The sequence below is a fragment of the Salvelinus sp. IW2-2015 genome, unplaced genomic scaffold (assembly GCF_002910315.2).
Source record: "Salvelinus sp. IW2-2015 unplaced genomic scaffold, ASM291031v2 Un_scaffold859, whole genome shotgun sequence".
In the NCBI taxonomy this organism is placed as follows: domain Eukaryota; kingdom Metazoa; phylum Chordata; class Actinopteri; order Salmoniformes; family Salmonidae; genus Salvelinus; species Salvelinus sp. IW2-2015.
Genome location: NW_019942630.1, coordinates 393614 through 407469, shown reverse-complemented (window position 1 = coordinate 407469; position 13856 = coordinate 393614). Strand labels below are relative to the sequence as shown.

General features: G+C 41.0%; 1 protein-coding gene across 2 annotated transcripts in view; it reads left to right on the top strand.

Moving 5' to 3' along the window:
* The window catches only part of LOC112069025 (chemokine-like protein TAFA-2), a 52607-nt gene extending 45331 nt beyond the window's left edge, over positions 1–7276 (top strand). For both annotated transcript variants that reach the window (XM_024136276.1, XM_070438370.1), the window contains exon 4: positions 6352–7276. In XM_024136276.1, the coding sequence (XP_023992044.1) occupies positions 6352–6363 (12 nt within the window). In that variant the 3' untranslated portion in view covers positions 6364–7276. The remainder of the gene's footprint in view (positions 1–6351) is intronic.
* The last annotated feature ends 6580 nt before the right edge of the window (positions 7277–13856 follow it).

Below are 13856 nucleotides of genomic sequence, written 5' to 3'. Positions count from 1 at the left end.
TAGTAACGTTTCTGTTAGTTCCTCTTCTCTGCAGTTAACATGGTCATAGGAACAGCTCTGTTAGTTGTCCTCCTTTGCAGTTAACATGGTCATAGTAACAGTTGTTAGTTGTCCTCTCTCTGAGTTAACATGGTCAAGTAACAGTCTGTTAGTTGTCCTCTCTTTGCAGTTAACATGGTCATAGTAACAGTTCTGTTTAGGTTGTCCTCTCTCTGCAGTTAACATGGTCATAGTAACAGTTCTGTTAGTTGTTCCTCTCTTTGCAAGTTAACATGGTCATAGTAACAGTTCTGTTAGTTGTCCTCTCTCTGCAGTTAACATGGTCATAGTAACAGTTCTGTTAGTTGTCCTCTCTCTGCAGTTAACATGGTCATTAGTAACAGTTCTGTTAGTTGTCCTCTCTCTTGCAGTTAACATGCTATAGTAACAGTTCTGTTAGTTGTCCTCTCTTTGCAGTTAACATGGTCATAGTAACAGTCTGTTAGTTGTCCTCTCTTTGCAGTTAACATGGTCATAGTAACAGTTTCTGTTAGTTGTCCTCTCTCTTGCAGTTAACATGGTCAAAGTAACAGTTCTGTTAGTTGTCCTCTCTTTGCAGTTAACATGGTCATAGTAACAGTTTGTTAGTTGTCCTCTCTCTTGCAGTTAACATGGTCAAGTAACAGCTTCTGTTAGTTGTCCTCTCTTGCAGTTAACATGGTCAAGTAACAGTTCTGTAGTTGTCCTCTCTTTGCAGTTAACATGGTCATAGTAACACGCTGTTAGTTGTCCTCTCTCTGCAGTTAACATGGTCATAGTAACAGTTCTGTTAGTTGTCCTCTCTCTGCAGTTAACATGGTCATAGTAACAGTTCTGTTAGTTGTCCTCTCTTTGCAGTTAACATGGTCATAGTAACAGTTCTGTTAGTTGTCCTCTCTCTGCAGTTAACATGGTCATAGTAACAGTTCTGTTAGTTGTCCTCTCTTTGCAGTTAACATGGTCATAGAACAGCTCTGTTAGTTGTCCTCTTTGCAGTTAACATGGTCATAGTAACAGTCTGTTAGTTGTCCTCTCTTTGCAGTTAACATGGTCATAGTAACAGCTCTGTTAGTTGTCCTCTCTTTTGCAGTTAACATGGTCATAGTAACAGCTCTGTTAGTTGTCCTCTCTTTGCAGTTAACATGGTCATAGTAACAGTTCTGTTAGTTGCCTCTCTTTGCAGTTAACATGGTCATAGTAACAGTTTGTAGTTGTCCTCTCTTTGCAGTTAACATGGTCATAGTAACAGTCTGTTAGTTGTCCTCTCTTTGCAGTTAACATGGTCATAGTAACAGTTCTGTTAGTTGTCCTCTCTCTGCAGTTAACATGGTCATAGTAACAGTTCTGTTAGTTGTCCTCTCTTGCAGTTAACATGGTCATAGTAACAGTTCTGTTAGTTGTCCTCTCTCTTGCAGTTAACATGGTCATATAACAGTCTGTTAGTTGTCCTCTCTTTGCAGTTAACATGGTCATAGTAACAGCTTTGTTAGTTGTCCTCTCTCTGCAGTTAACATGGTCAAGTAACAGCTCTGTTAGTTGTCCTCTCTTTGCAGTTAACATGGTCATAGTAACAGTTCTGTTAGTTGTCCTCTCTCTGCAGTTAACATGGTCATAGTAACAGTCTGTTAGTTGTCCTCTCCTTTGCAGTTAACATGTCATAGTAACAGTTCTGTTAGTTGTTCTCTCTCTGCAGTTAACATGGTCATAGTAACAGTTCTGCTAGTTGTCCTCTCTTTGCAGTTAACATGGTCATAGTAACAGTTCTGTTAGTTGTCCTCTCTCTGCAGTTAACATGGTCATAGTAACAGTTCTGTTAGTTGTCCTCTCTTTGCAGTTAACATGGTCTAGTAACAGTTCTGTTAGTTGTCCTCTCTCTGCAGTTAACATGGTCATAGTAACAGTTCTGTTAGTTGTCCTCTCTTTGCAGTTAACATGGTCATAGTAACAGTTTGTTAGTGTTCCTCTCTCTGCAGTTAACATGGTCATAGTAACAGTCTGTTAGTTGTCCTCTCTTTGCAGTTAACATGGTCATAGTAACAGTCTGTTAGTTGTCCCTCTTTGCAGTTAACATGGTCATAGTAACAGTCTGTTAGTTGTCCTCTCTTGCAGTTAACATGGTCATAGTAACAGCTTGTTAGTTGTCCTCTCTTTGCAGTTAACATGGTCATAGTAACAGTCTGTTAGTTGTCCTCTCTTTGCAGTTAACATGGTCATAGTAACAGTCTGTTAGTTGCCTCTCTTTTCAGTTAACATGGTCATAGTAACAGTTCTGTTAGTTGTCCTCTCTTTGCAGTTAACATGGTATAGAACAGTCTGTTAGTTGTCCTCTCTTTGCAGTTAACATGGTCATAGTAACAGTTTGTAGTTTCCTCTCTTGCAGTTAACATGGTCATAGTAACAGTTCTGTTAGTTGTCTCTCTTTCAGTTAACATGGTCATAGTAACAGTTCTGTTAGTTGTCTCCTTTGCAGGTAACATGGTCATAGTAACAGTTCTGTTATTGTCCTCTCTTTGCAGTTAACATGGTCATAGTAAAGTCTTAGTTGTCCTTCTTTGCAGTTAACATGGTCATAGTAACAGTTCTGTTAGTTGTCTCTCTTCTGCAGTTAACAGGTCATAGTAACAGTCTGTTAGTGTTCTCTCTTTGCAGTTAACATCGGTCAATAAACAGTTCTGTTAGTTGTTCTCTCTTTGCAGTTAACATGGTCAAGTAACAGTTCTGTTAGTTGTCCTCTCTTTGCAGTTAACATGGTCATAGTAACAGTTCTGTTAGTTGTTCTCTCTTTGCAGTTAACATGGTCATAGTAACAGTCTGTTAGTGTCCTCTCTTGCAGTTAACATGGTCATAGTAACAGTTCTGTTAGTTCTCCTCTCTCTGCAGTTAACATGGTCATAGTAACAGCTCTGTTAGTTGTCCTCTCTTTGCAGTTAACATGGTCATAGTAACACTTAGTTGTCCTCTCTCTGCAGTTAACATGGTCATAGTAACAGCTCTGTTAGTTGTCCTCTCTTGCAGTTAACATGGTCATGAACAGTCTTTAGTTGGTCTCTCTCGCAGTTAACATGGTCATTTAGTAACAGTTCTGTTAGTTGTCCTCTCTTTGCAGTTAACATGGTCATAGTAACAGTTCTGTTAGTTGTCCTCTCTCTGCATTAACATGGTCATAGTAACAGTTCTGTTAGTTGTCCTCTCTCTGCCAGTTAACATGGTCATAGTAACAGCTCTGTTAGTTGTCTCCTCTTTGCAGTGTAACATGGTCATAGTAACAGTTCTGTTAGTTGTCCCTCTTTGCAGTTAACATGGTCATAGTAACAGCTCTGTTAGTTTCCTCTCTTTGCAGTTAACAGTGTCATAGTAACAGTCTGTTAGTTGTCCTCTCTTGCAGTTAACATGGTCATAGTAACACTTTGTTAGTTGTCCTCTCTTTGCAGTTAACATGGTCATAGTAACAGTTGTTAGTGTTCTCTCTTTGCAGTTAACATGGTCATAGTTAACAGTTCTGTTAGTTGTCCTCTCTTTGCAGTTAACATGGTCATAGTAACAGCTCTGTTAGTTGTCCTCTCTTTGCAGTTAACATGGTCATAGTAACAGTTGCTGTTAGTTTGTCCTCTCTTTGCAGTTAACATGTCATAGTAACAGTTCTGTTAGTTGTCCTCTCTTTGCAGGTAACATGGTCATAGTAACAGTTCTGTTAGTTGTCCTCTCTTTGCAGTTAACATGTCATAGTAACAGTCTGTTAGTTGTCCTCTCTTTGCAGTTAACATGGTCATAGTAACAGTTCTGTTAGTTGTCCTCTCTTTGCAGTTAACATGGTCATAGTAACAGTTCTGTTAGTTGTCCTCTCTTTGCAGTTAACATGGTCATAGTAACAGTTCTGTTAGTTGTCCTCTTTGCAGTTAACATTTCATAGTAACAGTCTTGTTAGTGTCCTCTCTCTGCAGTTAACATGGTCATAGTAACATTTGTTAGTTGTCCTCTCTTTGCAGTTAAACATGGTCAAGTAACAGTTCTGTTAGTTGTCCTTCTCTTTGCAGTTAACATGGTCATAGTAACAGTCTGTTAGTTGTCCTCTCTTTGCAGTTAACATGGTCATAGTAACAGTTCTGTTAGTTGTCCTCTCTTTGCATTAACATGGTCATAGTAACAGTTTGTTAGTTGTCCTCTCTTTGCAGTTAACATGGTCATAGTAACAGTTCTGTTAGTTGTCCTCTCTTTGCATTAACATGTCATAGTAACAGTCTGTTAGTTGTTCTCTCTTTGCAGTTAACATGGTCATAGTAAACAGCTCCACTACCCAGTTAGCAGTGAGCACTCGGGAGGCAGGCGTCCCTCCGGTGGTCGAGCGACGTGCGACAGCTTTTTTGCCCATCTTCTACATTCATCCCCGATATACCGCTTTATAAAGCGCCAGCCGTTCTCCTGCCATTCACTTGCCGTTCTCCTCACACAAAATGTTCGGTGGTGATAAATACAAACAATTCAACATATCTTTAGTTTCAGTGTCTTTTTATTTTATGAAAGCTAGCTACTGGCTACTATCAAGGCATCAAAGACAGGTCTGAAAACTCGATGAAGGAAAGGAGGTAACAAGGATAACTTCCTGGTGAAGGCTTTTCGGCTTCTTCTRTGGTGTTTAAGAGGTGCCACCACCAATATTGTACGTAGTGATCAGCACTTTTATTCAAGTGGGTGAGGCGGTTTAGGGAGTGGCATTTATTGCTAGAAAGGAACCGTTTGTATTGCTTCAAATATAGTATATTAAATCAATGGCAAAATGTAGGCTATTTTTGGTCATAATCATGATATCATGAATCTACTTGAACTGTAAATTATTAGGTGTATCACTTTTTGTGTCATCCTCTATGATTTTAGATGCAGTGTGGCCACGTGGTTGTATTGTTTTTAAATCGGCATAAAAAATCGAATCATATTAAAATCACAACAAATGTAAGGTATTTATAGAAACAACTGAAACAGCTTGCAGCCTCTGGCTGTCTGTGATTAGCTGGAAGGTGGCAGGCCCAATTTGAGGTTAGAGAAATTCCTTGCTATTGTCTTTCGAATTAACTCATGTCTAGATGGCTTGCCTAGGGCTTATAGCTGTCCTCTGAGTGGAGGATAAACGCCAGAGATGCAAAAGTGGCCTGCCAAGGGCTTATAGCGGACCTACTGTATGAGTGGAGGCTACCCACCAGAGATGCAAATCACATCTTGAATGGCAAATTCCCCTCGCCTGCTGGCAGTAGGAAATTATAGTTTTGGCTGCAGGGAAAGCGGAAAATAGCAAATGGGAGGAATTTTTCGCGTACTTGGTAACAGCACTGTTATTATGACCATGTTAACAGCACATATGGCACATGTCACACTGTACTTTGTAAAGGCCCTTTGGATTAATATTCACAGGTTGGCATTTATTGGAGGTAGTTCTGCAGGGTAGTCATCARATCTGATTTTAAACCTTAACACTAACCTTAACACTAACCTTAACACTAACCTTAACACTAACCTTAACACTAACCTTAACACTAACCTTAACCACATTGCTAACTCTAATGGCTAACCCTAGCCTTAAATGAAGAACAAAAATATATTTTTTTACGATAGGCCTATAGCCAATGTTGACTTTGCAGCTGGGCCATCTAGCGGAAACCGCTTAGTTCTGCCTCTTGGGCAAGACTCATGACAATAAACGTCAACCTGCTACTTTGTGAGGGCCCTTTGGATTAATGTTCAGTGAAATACTTGGCGTAATAGGGTGTCAAAATGAATCATGTGCAGTATGTTTTGAAATGACATATGCTGTACCATACGTACTGTACCACCAAGCAGGGGCTGATGTCATAGACCTTCATAGTTCCAGAATGTGCTGATGATGGCAGCCATTTTGGTGAAGCAGGAATCCAAACTAGTCTAATTGGAATGCATAGCAATAGAGTTCTAATTCCTAATACTACAGTACAATGTATTTGACTCTGACACCCTAGGACAGGTGAGTGATGGCCATAGCAGCTGAGGCTGTAAACTCAGCCTGGTGTATGCAGCCCGTTTGACAGATAGATCTACACAGTATGACAGATATAGAATATAGATGTACACAGTAACAGGCAGTGTGGTGTGGGTCTTACTTTGAGATGGATCTTCTGGAATAAACAACGCTCCATCTATGTTGTGTAATTAATCACTCAATCTTCTTCTGGGTTTGTAGCCCAGCAGCCAGGTCAGACTGACTGAGGGTTTTACACACCGCCTGTGTCATAAATAGATGCAAATCCTAGTTTAATCTGTAGTGTCCATTAATATGAACTAACACCCTGCTATYTCCCCTGTTTACAGGTCACGCGATAGTGCTGTCTGTCCTGGATCTGAAGACTTGGTGTCGTCAGTCATTTCTTCCTTGACAGAAACCACTGGGTCTTCTTGGATGTGAGAACTATGTATTGAATGATTTTGGGAAGGAACCAGGGACCACTAAGGGAACATGGAAAACTCCTGAAATTCTACTGAACGGATGCAGAGCAGAGACTTGACCTGGAAATAACATAGAACCACCTATCCAGACTACTGGACTACTGATTACATCCAATTCCTAGCCGTTATTGTATCACCCACCAAATTCCTGTTTGTGTTTTTTCCTCCAACGGACTACTACAGTAGGAGATCCAACCTGCAAGGTATTTATTCATTAAAAAGACAAACTGTGGATTACGCAAGCAAGATAAACCTTCATTCGAAACATGTGACGTGACATTTTCAAATCTTTTTCCTCTTTTTGTCACAGAGCTCAGTGACTCCAAAACAACGTGTCTGTGTTCGAGATCGATTTTAGATCATAAGCATTTCCATTCCTTTTTAGCCTTATGAAGCAGATGTCTCTTCTTTTTAAGGTATTTGATTTGGGAAAAAAATATGAAGTGTTTTTGAGAACTTGAGACATCAAAGGAGATGGCACAGTAGAAAAAACAGTTCTAACTACTACGTTTCAGTGTTTTGAATGAAAAGACACCATCCCACTGGGCACAGACGTCAATTCAACGTCTATTCCATGTCGGTTCAACGTCATTTCATTGATTGGACGTGTAAACAATGTTGATTTAACCAGTGTGTGCCCAGTAGGATGGTTTCACCAATCCAATTAAAATGACATAAGCTGAGCTCCAACTGTTTTACTAACTGTTTTACTATCTGTTTTTAAAAGCCTGGTGACCAACATTGAGTAAAAGTGTCAGTATTATCTCAATAAACCTATTTCAAAAGGATACCACTGGATGAAAAAGGGTTTGGTTTTGTATCATAGTTTCAAACGTCTTTGCAACACAATAGATTTTACAACATTGCCGAGGCCACCATCACAAGACCATCAAATACTGTAAAGCCAAAATAAAAAGCCAAGAATTTCATCACCCCTATTGTGCATATAAACCCCCACAATACAAGCACAAAATGTAATAAAAAATKTAAAACTTTCCATGCTCTTGTTTGTGCTATATCACAGTAGCGCAGTACTGAATTTTAACATTACTGTGAGGCAGGATATCAACAACACTAAAAGTGGTCATTCTGACATGGTCCTGTCATGGGGGTTGATGAAGCATTATGAAACAGAGGTCAGAATGGGAAACCATGAACTGCATGAAAAGGAGGCAACCTACTGCACTGCCGTCATATAGCACCTCTCCCACAGGTAGCCTAGCAGTTAAGAGTGTTGGGCCAGTAACCTAAAGGTATCCCCTTTCATTGCATTCTCTGGGAAACCATCAACTGTCACAGAGGTTAGCATATGCATGAACTCAGATTACATGAAAAAAAGTCCTGTTTATGTCACAGTCCCAGACAACCTCCGTGGGACTTGTCTTGTGCAAGGTTAATGATGTTAGCATACGATAATTGTCCAGTATCCACACTGGAACTCATTTACAATTAGCCAGTCCTGCAAATAGTGGACTAATTGAAGTGGAAGAGCGCTGATCATTAATTCAGAGTTGTATTAATTCAAAGTTGTGTTAATTCAGAGTTTCATTAATCCAGAGTTGTATACATGGCACACTGTTTTTCCTCTGGTCTTCACCCCCCCCCCCCCCTCCTTCTGAAGAGTGTGTTTGTGCTTTTTATGAAGAAATTCACACAGCGAAGAAAAATACATAAAAAAAAATAGTAGACCTTGATTGTGGTGTAAGAACACCGAATAAATTAAATAAAGACATGTTTTAAGGGTAACCAAAACAAATACTGTAAAATGGACCATTCGGGTTAGTTTCTTAAAACCAACTGCTGTTTTTTTTTGTTGCCATTTAGTGAGTACCCTGTTTAGCGAGTACCCCATTACCCTGCCCTCTACCAAAGTCGTTCAACGAAAGCCCTTTTGCACAAAGATGCTCTTTCCTTCTGAGCGATATCCTGCTAGGAAGCCACCTCCGAGAAATCCCAAAAACGTTGTTAGTGCATGTCATTAAAAGCTTACAGAAAATAAACCGGAATTCAAGACGTACAGTCTCGAGCAGGGGTGGAACTGGATGGAGCGCAGAGAAAGAGAGAGAGAGAGGGCCTAGCTGCAATAGAGAAGAGAAGGCTTAGTCCTGCCTGCTGAACCTTCTGACTGTTTGTGTTGCAGCCTTAATCTGTGGGCGGCAAAGGGCGAATGGCACACTCTTCCATTTCCACACCGATATATACTGCGACCATTGTAATTTTTGATGTTCTTATCAACATGCAGCTCTATACCTCCCTGTGGAAACCAAATACAGGTTAGAGGCAGGCAGGCTGCTCACAGGAWGCACAGAGATAYGGAGGACACAGGTGGAGCTGTGTTGATTTTGCCCCTATGGCTTTCCTAACCCCAGCACACCCCGTAATGTTATGATATGTAACCTTATAATGTGGGGTTCTGCTTCTGCTGGTATGATAAGGATGATTGGGACATGTATACATAGATATGGTTCCTGGGTATAAATTGGTGACATTATGTATGGAAATTCCTGTATGTCTGTGATGCCGCTCTGATGGTAACGTCTGATACATCAGTGACAGATTTGATGAAGCATAAAGGTACTTGTGTAACAGCTGTAAGTCTTGGTGTGGGAGTGGTTGGATGGTGCATTTAGAGATGAGAGTTCAGTAAATGTTTAGTGGAAAGGAATAACTCTTAGGGAATATAAACTTGGAAAATATACTGAACAAAAAATACAAACGCAACATATAAAGTGTTGGTCCCATGTTTCATGAGCTGAAATAAAAGATCTCAGAAATGTTCCATATGCACAAAAAGCGTATTTCTCACGAATGTTGTGCACAAATTTGCTAACATCCCTGTTTGTGAGMATTTTATCCTTTAACAAAATAGTCCATCCACCTGACAGGTGTGGCATATCAAGAATCTGATTAAACAGCATGATAATTACACGGGTGCAACTTGTGGTGGGGACAATAAATATGCAGTTTTATCACACAACACAATGCCACAGATGTCTCAAGTGTTGAGGGAGCATGTAATTGTCATGCTGACTGACAGAATGTCCACCAGAGCTGTTGTCAGAGATTTAATGTTCATTTCTCTACCATAAGCCGCCTCCAACGTCGTTTTAGAGAATTTGGCAGTAGGTCCAAACGGCCTCAACTGCAAACCACGTGTAACCACGCCAGCCCAGGACCTCCATATCCGRCTTCTTCACCTGCGGAACCATCTGAGGGGTSGAGGGGGGTGCTGAGGAGTATTTCTGTCTGAAATAAAGCCTTTTTGTGGGGGAAACTCATTCTGATTGGCTGGACCTGGCTCCCCACTGCGCCCTTGCCGAGTCATGTGAAAACCATAGATTAGGGTCTTATACATTTATTTAAATTACTTAATTTACTGATTTMCTTATATGAACTGTAACTCAGCAAAAAATCTTTGAAATTGTTGCATGTTGCGTTTATATAACTACACTTTAGAGCAGRTGCTTAATCTCTATTTGTACTCAGCCATCCTCACGGCCAGACAATTGTCTGTTACAGGCTATCACTCATTTAACTCAAGTATTCACCTACACAAAAATTACACCTGAAATTAAATAGGTTATTTGTGCCATTTTGCTATTCAATGTTTCAGTAACTAATTTTTATTTACATTCATGAATTACTGGACGTGTGAGAATGCAGCTCACCTGTTGCTAAAAGTAGCTCCATCAAATTCATTTAGTCAGTGTGAAGAGAAACTCAGTGTATTTTACCTTACTTCATGTTATCTTTTCCAGTAGACCTACTGCTCTTTATGTAAACCAAAAAGCCCTTTATCATAACGCAACACAATACTGTACAGCGTTTACAGACTCTCTTCAGCCCATGGCTTCAGTCAGGGCATTTCATATTTTGTCTGTCAATTGAAACAGTACATTCACCACAGGATTCTCCGGATGATGAACACAATTAATTAAGTATACATTTTAGGCGAGACGTGCTCTCAAAGACTAGACCGCGGGGAATAGAGCGATATGGGGTGATACGTTTAGTGATCCAGGTTGACTCTTGTTTGGTTAGAAATCATTAAATTACAGTAATGACTAATTTCTCGTTCCTGCATGCAATACGCCAGAGACCACCAAGGATTTTATAAAGAGCTCGCAATGAAGAACAAACACTGAACGGCTCAGAGAACGGCTACGTGATTATACAGAGTAATTCAAAAGTGCATTAATAAAACAATACAGAAACATTCCTAAATTATTTGAGATAAAGGCAATTTCCATAATTCATTAAGATTAATCAGACGGCATCCCACTGTGGCGTTCGGTAGAAGAGAAAGAGGACACATGAAACCGGTCCCAGAGAAAGGCCCTTTCAATCTACTAACAATGATTTGAATCTACCCTTGGATAGGAGAATGAACCTGTTCTGCACTATGACGTCCCGGACGTATTAAAACACAATCCTTCAGTGATTTACCTTTATGTGCTCTAATATTCTATTAACACTGGAAAGCTTTTTCACAAATGAATCCTCTGGGTTTTGCATATCAAGGCATAAAAGGCTTTCAACGAAAGCTTGAGAGCAAGAAATCATTTCAGGGTGTTTTGAAAACCACAGCTTGAATCTAAGAATGTTATTGACATTTCGAAAAGACACTCAGAGTTCTCAAGCCGGTAACCTTGTCACAGAAAATACAAATCTGACTAGGGGAGTGGAGTTTTTGTTTGTGCCATATTCACTGCAGTATTTGCTGAGTTTTTGCTATGAATGGATGTCCTTTGTCTGCAAGGATGTCTAAATGGTCAAATGTGTCATATGTTTAAGAGATCCWAGATTTAGGGAGATAAGGCTTACTATGTTGTTAACAGCATAGTCCAGTGCATAGCTGGATAGTTGAGGTTAGGCTTACTAAATCAAATCAAATTTTATTTGTCACATACACATGGTTAGCAGATGTTAATGCGAGTGTAGCGAAACACTGCACTTTCTTAGGCCTGTCTGAATATGATTGCAGTACTATCACTATTATAGCAGTACCTTTTGTGTATGTTCATCAGCCCAATACGCATGGAGATCTCCAAAAACATATATGATTGAATTTCAGAACAGGGACAGAGGAAGCTCTGTTGATTAAATAGGCCTATGAAGGAGAAGACCTAATTTATAAACAGAAAAATGAATAGCTAAGTAACTAGTAGCTAAGCAACTAGTAGCTAAGTAACTAGTAGCTAAGTACCGCACTTGACTTTAAACAGAAAAATTAATAGCTAAGTAACTAGTAGCTAAGTAACTAGTAGCTAAGTACCGCACTTGACTTTAAGAGACACATGAACAAGAAACACTAGCTCCAGCACACATAAACACCATCTGGTGAGTTTGTTGAGGCTGCACCTTGACAGGATGAATTAGTCTGAAAAACTGTCAGATACATGGAACAAAATTAGATTTTCTCACCTCGTAATGAAATCTGACTGAGTGTAATGAAAAACCATTGGATCTTGAAAACACTTGAGATGAACTGTAGAAGTCTGCCTGTGAAGAAAGTTCCTCCTACATGTTGATCTAATTGTTTGGCCTCTCTCTCCATTCTCAATATCTCACCATGTCTTCCCCATATCATCTAAATTGGATGTTTTCCCTAATTCACTTTAGGTGGGAATTTCATGTTATTCTGATGGTTGTTTTGTGTTCTTCTCGTCAGAAGAAGCAATTTAGTTTGAAGTGAGGCAGCTCCACTTCTCTCTCTGCTATGACCTGCAGCACAATGGGATTATTGTGCTCGGGGCCAAGGCATAGCGGCTGGCATTTTAATATCAAACTATTCCTGTATGCCTGTACCTGACACTTCCTCCTCTTCATGTTCCTCACGCTTGCCTGGACTGAGGCTATTCATCGTGTGTATCACACAACATGGCCCTCAAGCAGCTACATCCAGTCAGTCATTCACACTGTATGTTCCCCCTTTCAAAGGATTTTCTCTACCTGCTCTGGACAACTCCTCTCCTTGCGTACACTAATGATGGATTCAGGAGGAAGTAGGTGACAGCTGATTATACAGGGCCTCACTCATCGATTTTGCCCTCTCCATGACACATAATGAATGTATGAATCTGTCCAACTAGGTTCGATGGAGCCTTTCGCTCCCATTGTGTTGCTGTAGAGGTCCCGTATCCTTGTGTCCGAATATACTGTTGTCTGTCAGTCTGGCATTAGTGCTGGCCAGCGCGTCTGTTTCTGTTAGGAACCCTCATCATAGACTCTCTCCACTCCCACACTGCATTATCACAATGCCCCGGGGTCATAACAAAGGGCCTGTTGTAATTTAAAAAGGAAATTATATTTTGCGATAGTTACTGAGACAGATGTAAAGTGGGAGAGAACAGAGAGAGATAGGGGAGGAGGACAGAGAGAGATAGGGGAGGAGGACAGAGAGAGATAGGGGAGGAGGACAGAGAGAGATAGGGGAGGAGGACAGAGAGAGATAGGGGAGGAGGACAGAAAATAAGAAAGTAACACTCCTCTCCTGGCAACCTGTGAACAGGTTAATGGGAGTGAGACTTGAAAGAGCTAATGCCTATCAGGACGAGGCAAGAGGAAGAGAGGGAAAGAGAGAGAGGGAGAGAGGGAGAGAGAGGGAGAGGGAGGGAGGGAGGGGGAGAGAGAGAAGGAGGGGAAGGAAAGAGAGAGGGAGGGGGAGAGAGAGGGGGAGCGAGACAGGGAGGGAGAGAGAAAGAGAGAGGGAGGGGGAGAGAGCGAGAGGAGGAGAGAATGCAAGAGAGAGGGAGGGAGAGAGAGGGAGAGAGAGAGAGAGAGGGAAGGAGAGGGAGGGGGAGAGGGGGGAGAGAGAGRGGGRAGGAGAGGGAGAGAGGGARSGAGAGAGAGCGGGAAAGAGAGAGAGAGGGAGGGAGAGGGAAAGAGAGAGTGAATGAGAGAGCAAGGGAGAGGGAGAGAGAGAGAGGGAGGGAGAGGGAGAGAGGCACGAAATGACATTCTGATGTATTTCTGTCTTTTTTCCATCCTTGGCCCCATTTCTTGATGCGTGTACATTTGGACAAGTTACCGTAGCATGATTTGGGTTGGGTCCAATGAGGCAGTTAACGATTCTGGGGAAATTAAAGATTCATTTCCAAAGTTACCCTTCGATGAGGTCAATGGCCCATCATTTAGAAGATGGCAGAAGATTGATGACGATTAGAACAAACTGAAAATGTATCTCATCAAATGTTCTCTCACCTGTTTCAGTCATAGACGGGTTGTTTTCGTTTGTTATCATCACTGGCATGGTCAGTCATGCTGATGTGTAGCTGTTAAATTGGAGACTGAAATCACAGGGAAGTAGTGCAACTTGAAGCTATAGCTCCATGCTGGTTCTCCCCGACTGAACACTGCAGTGTGCACAG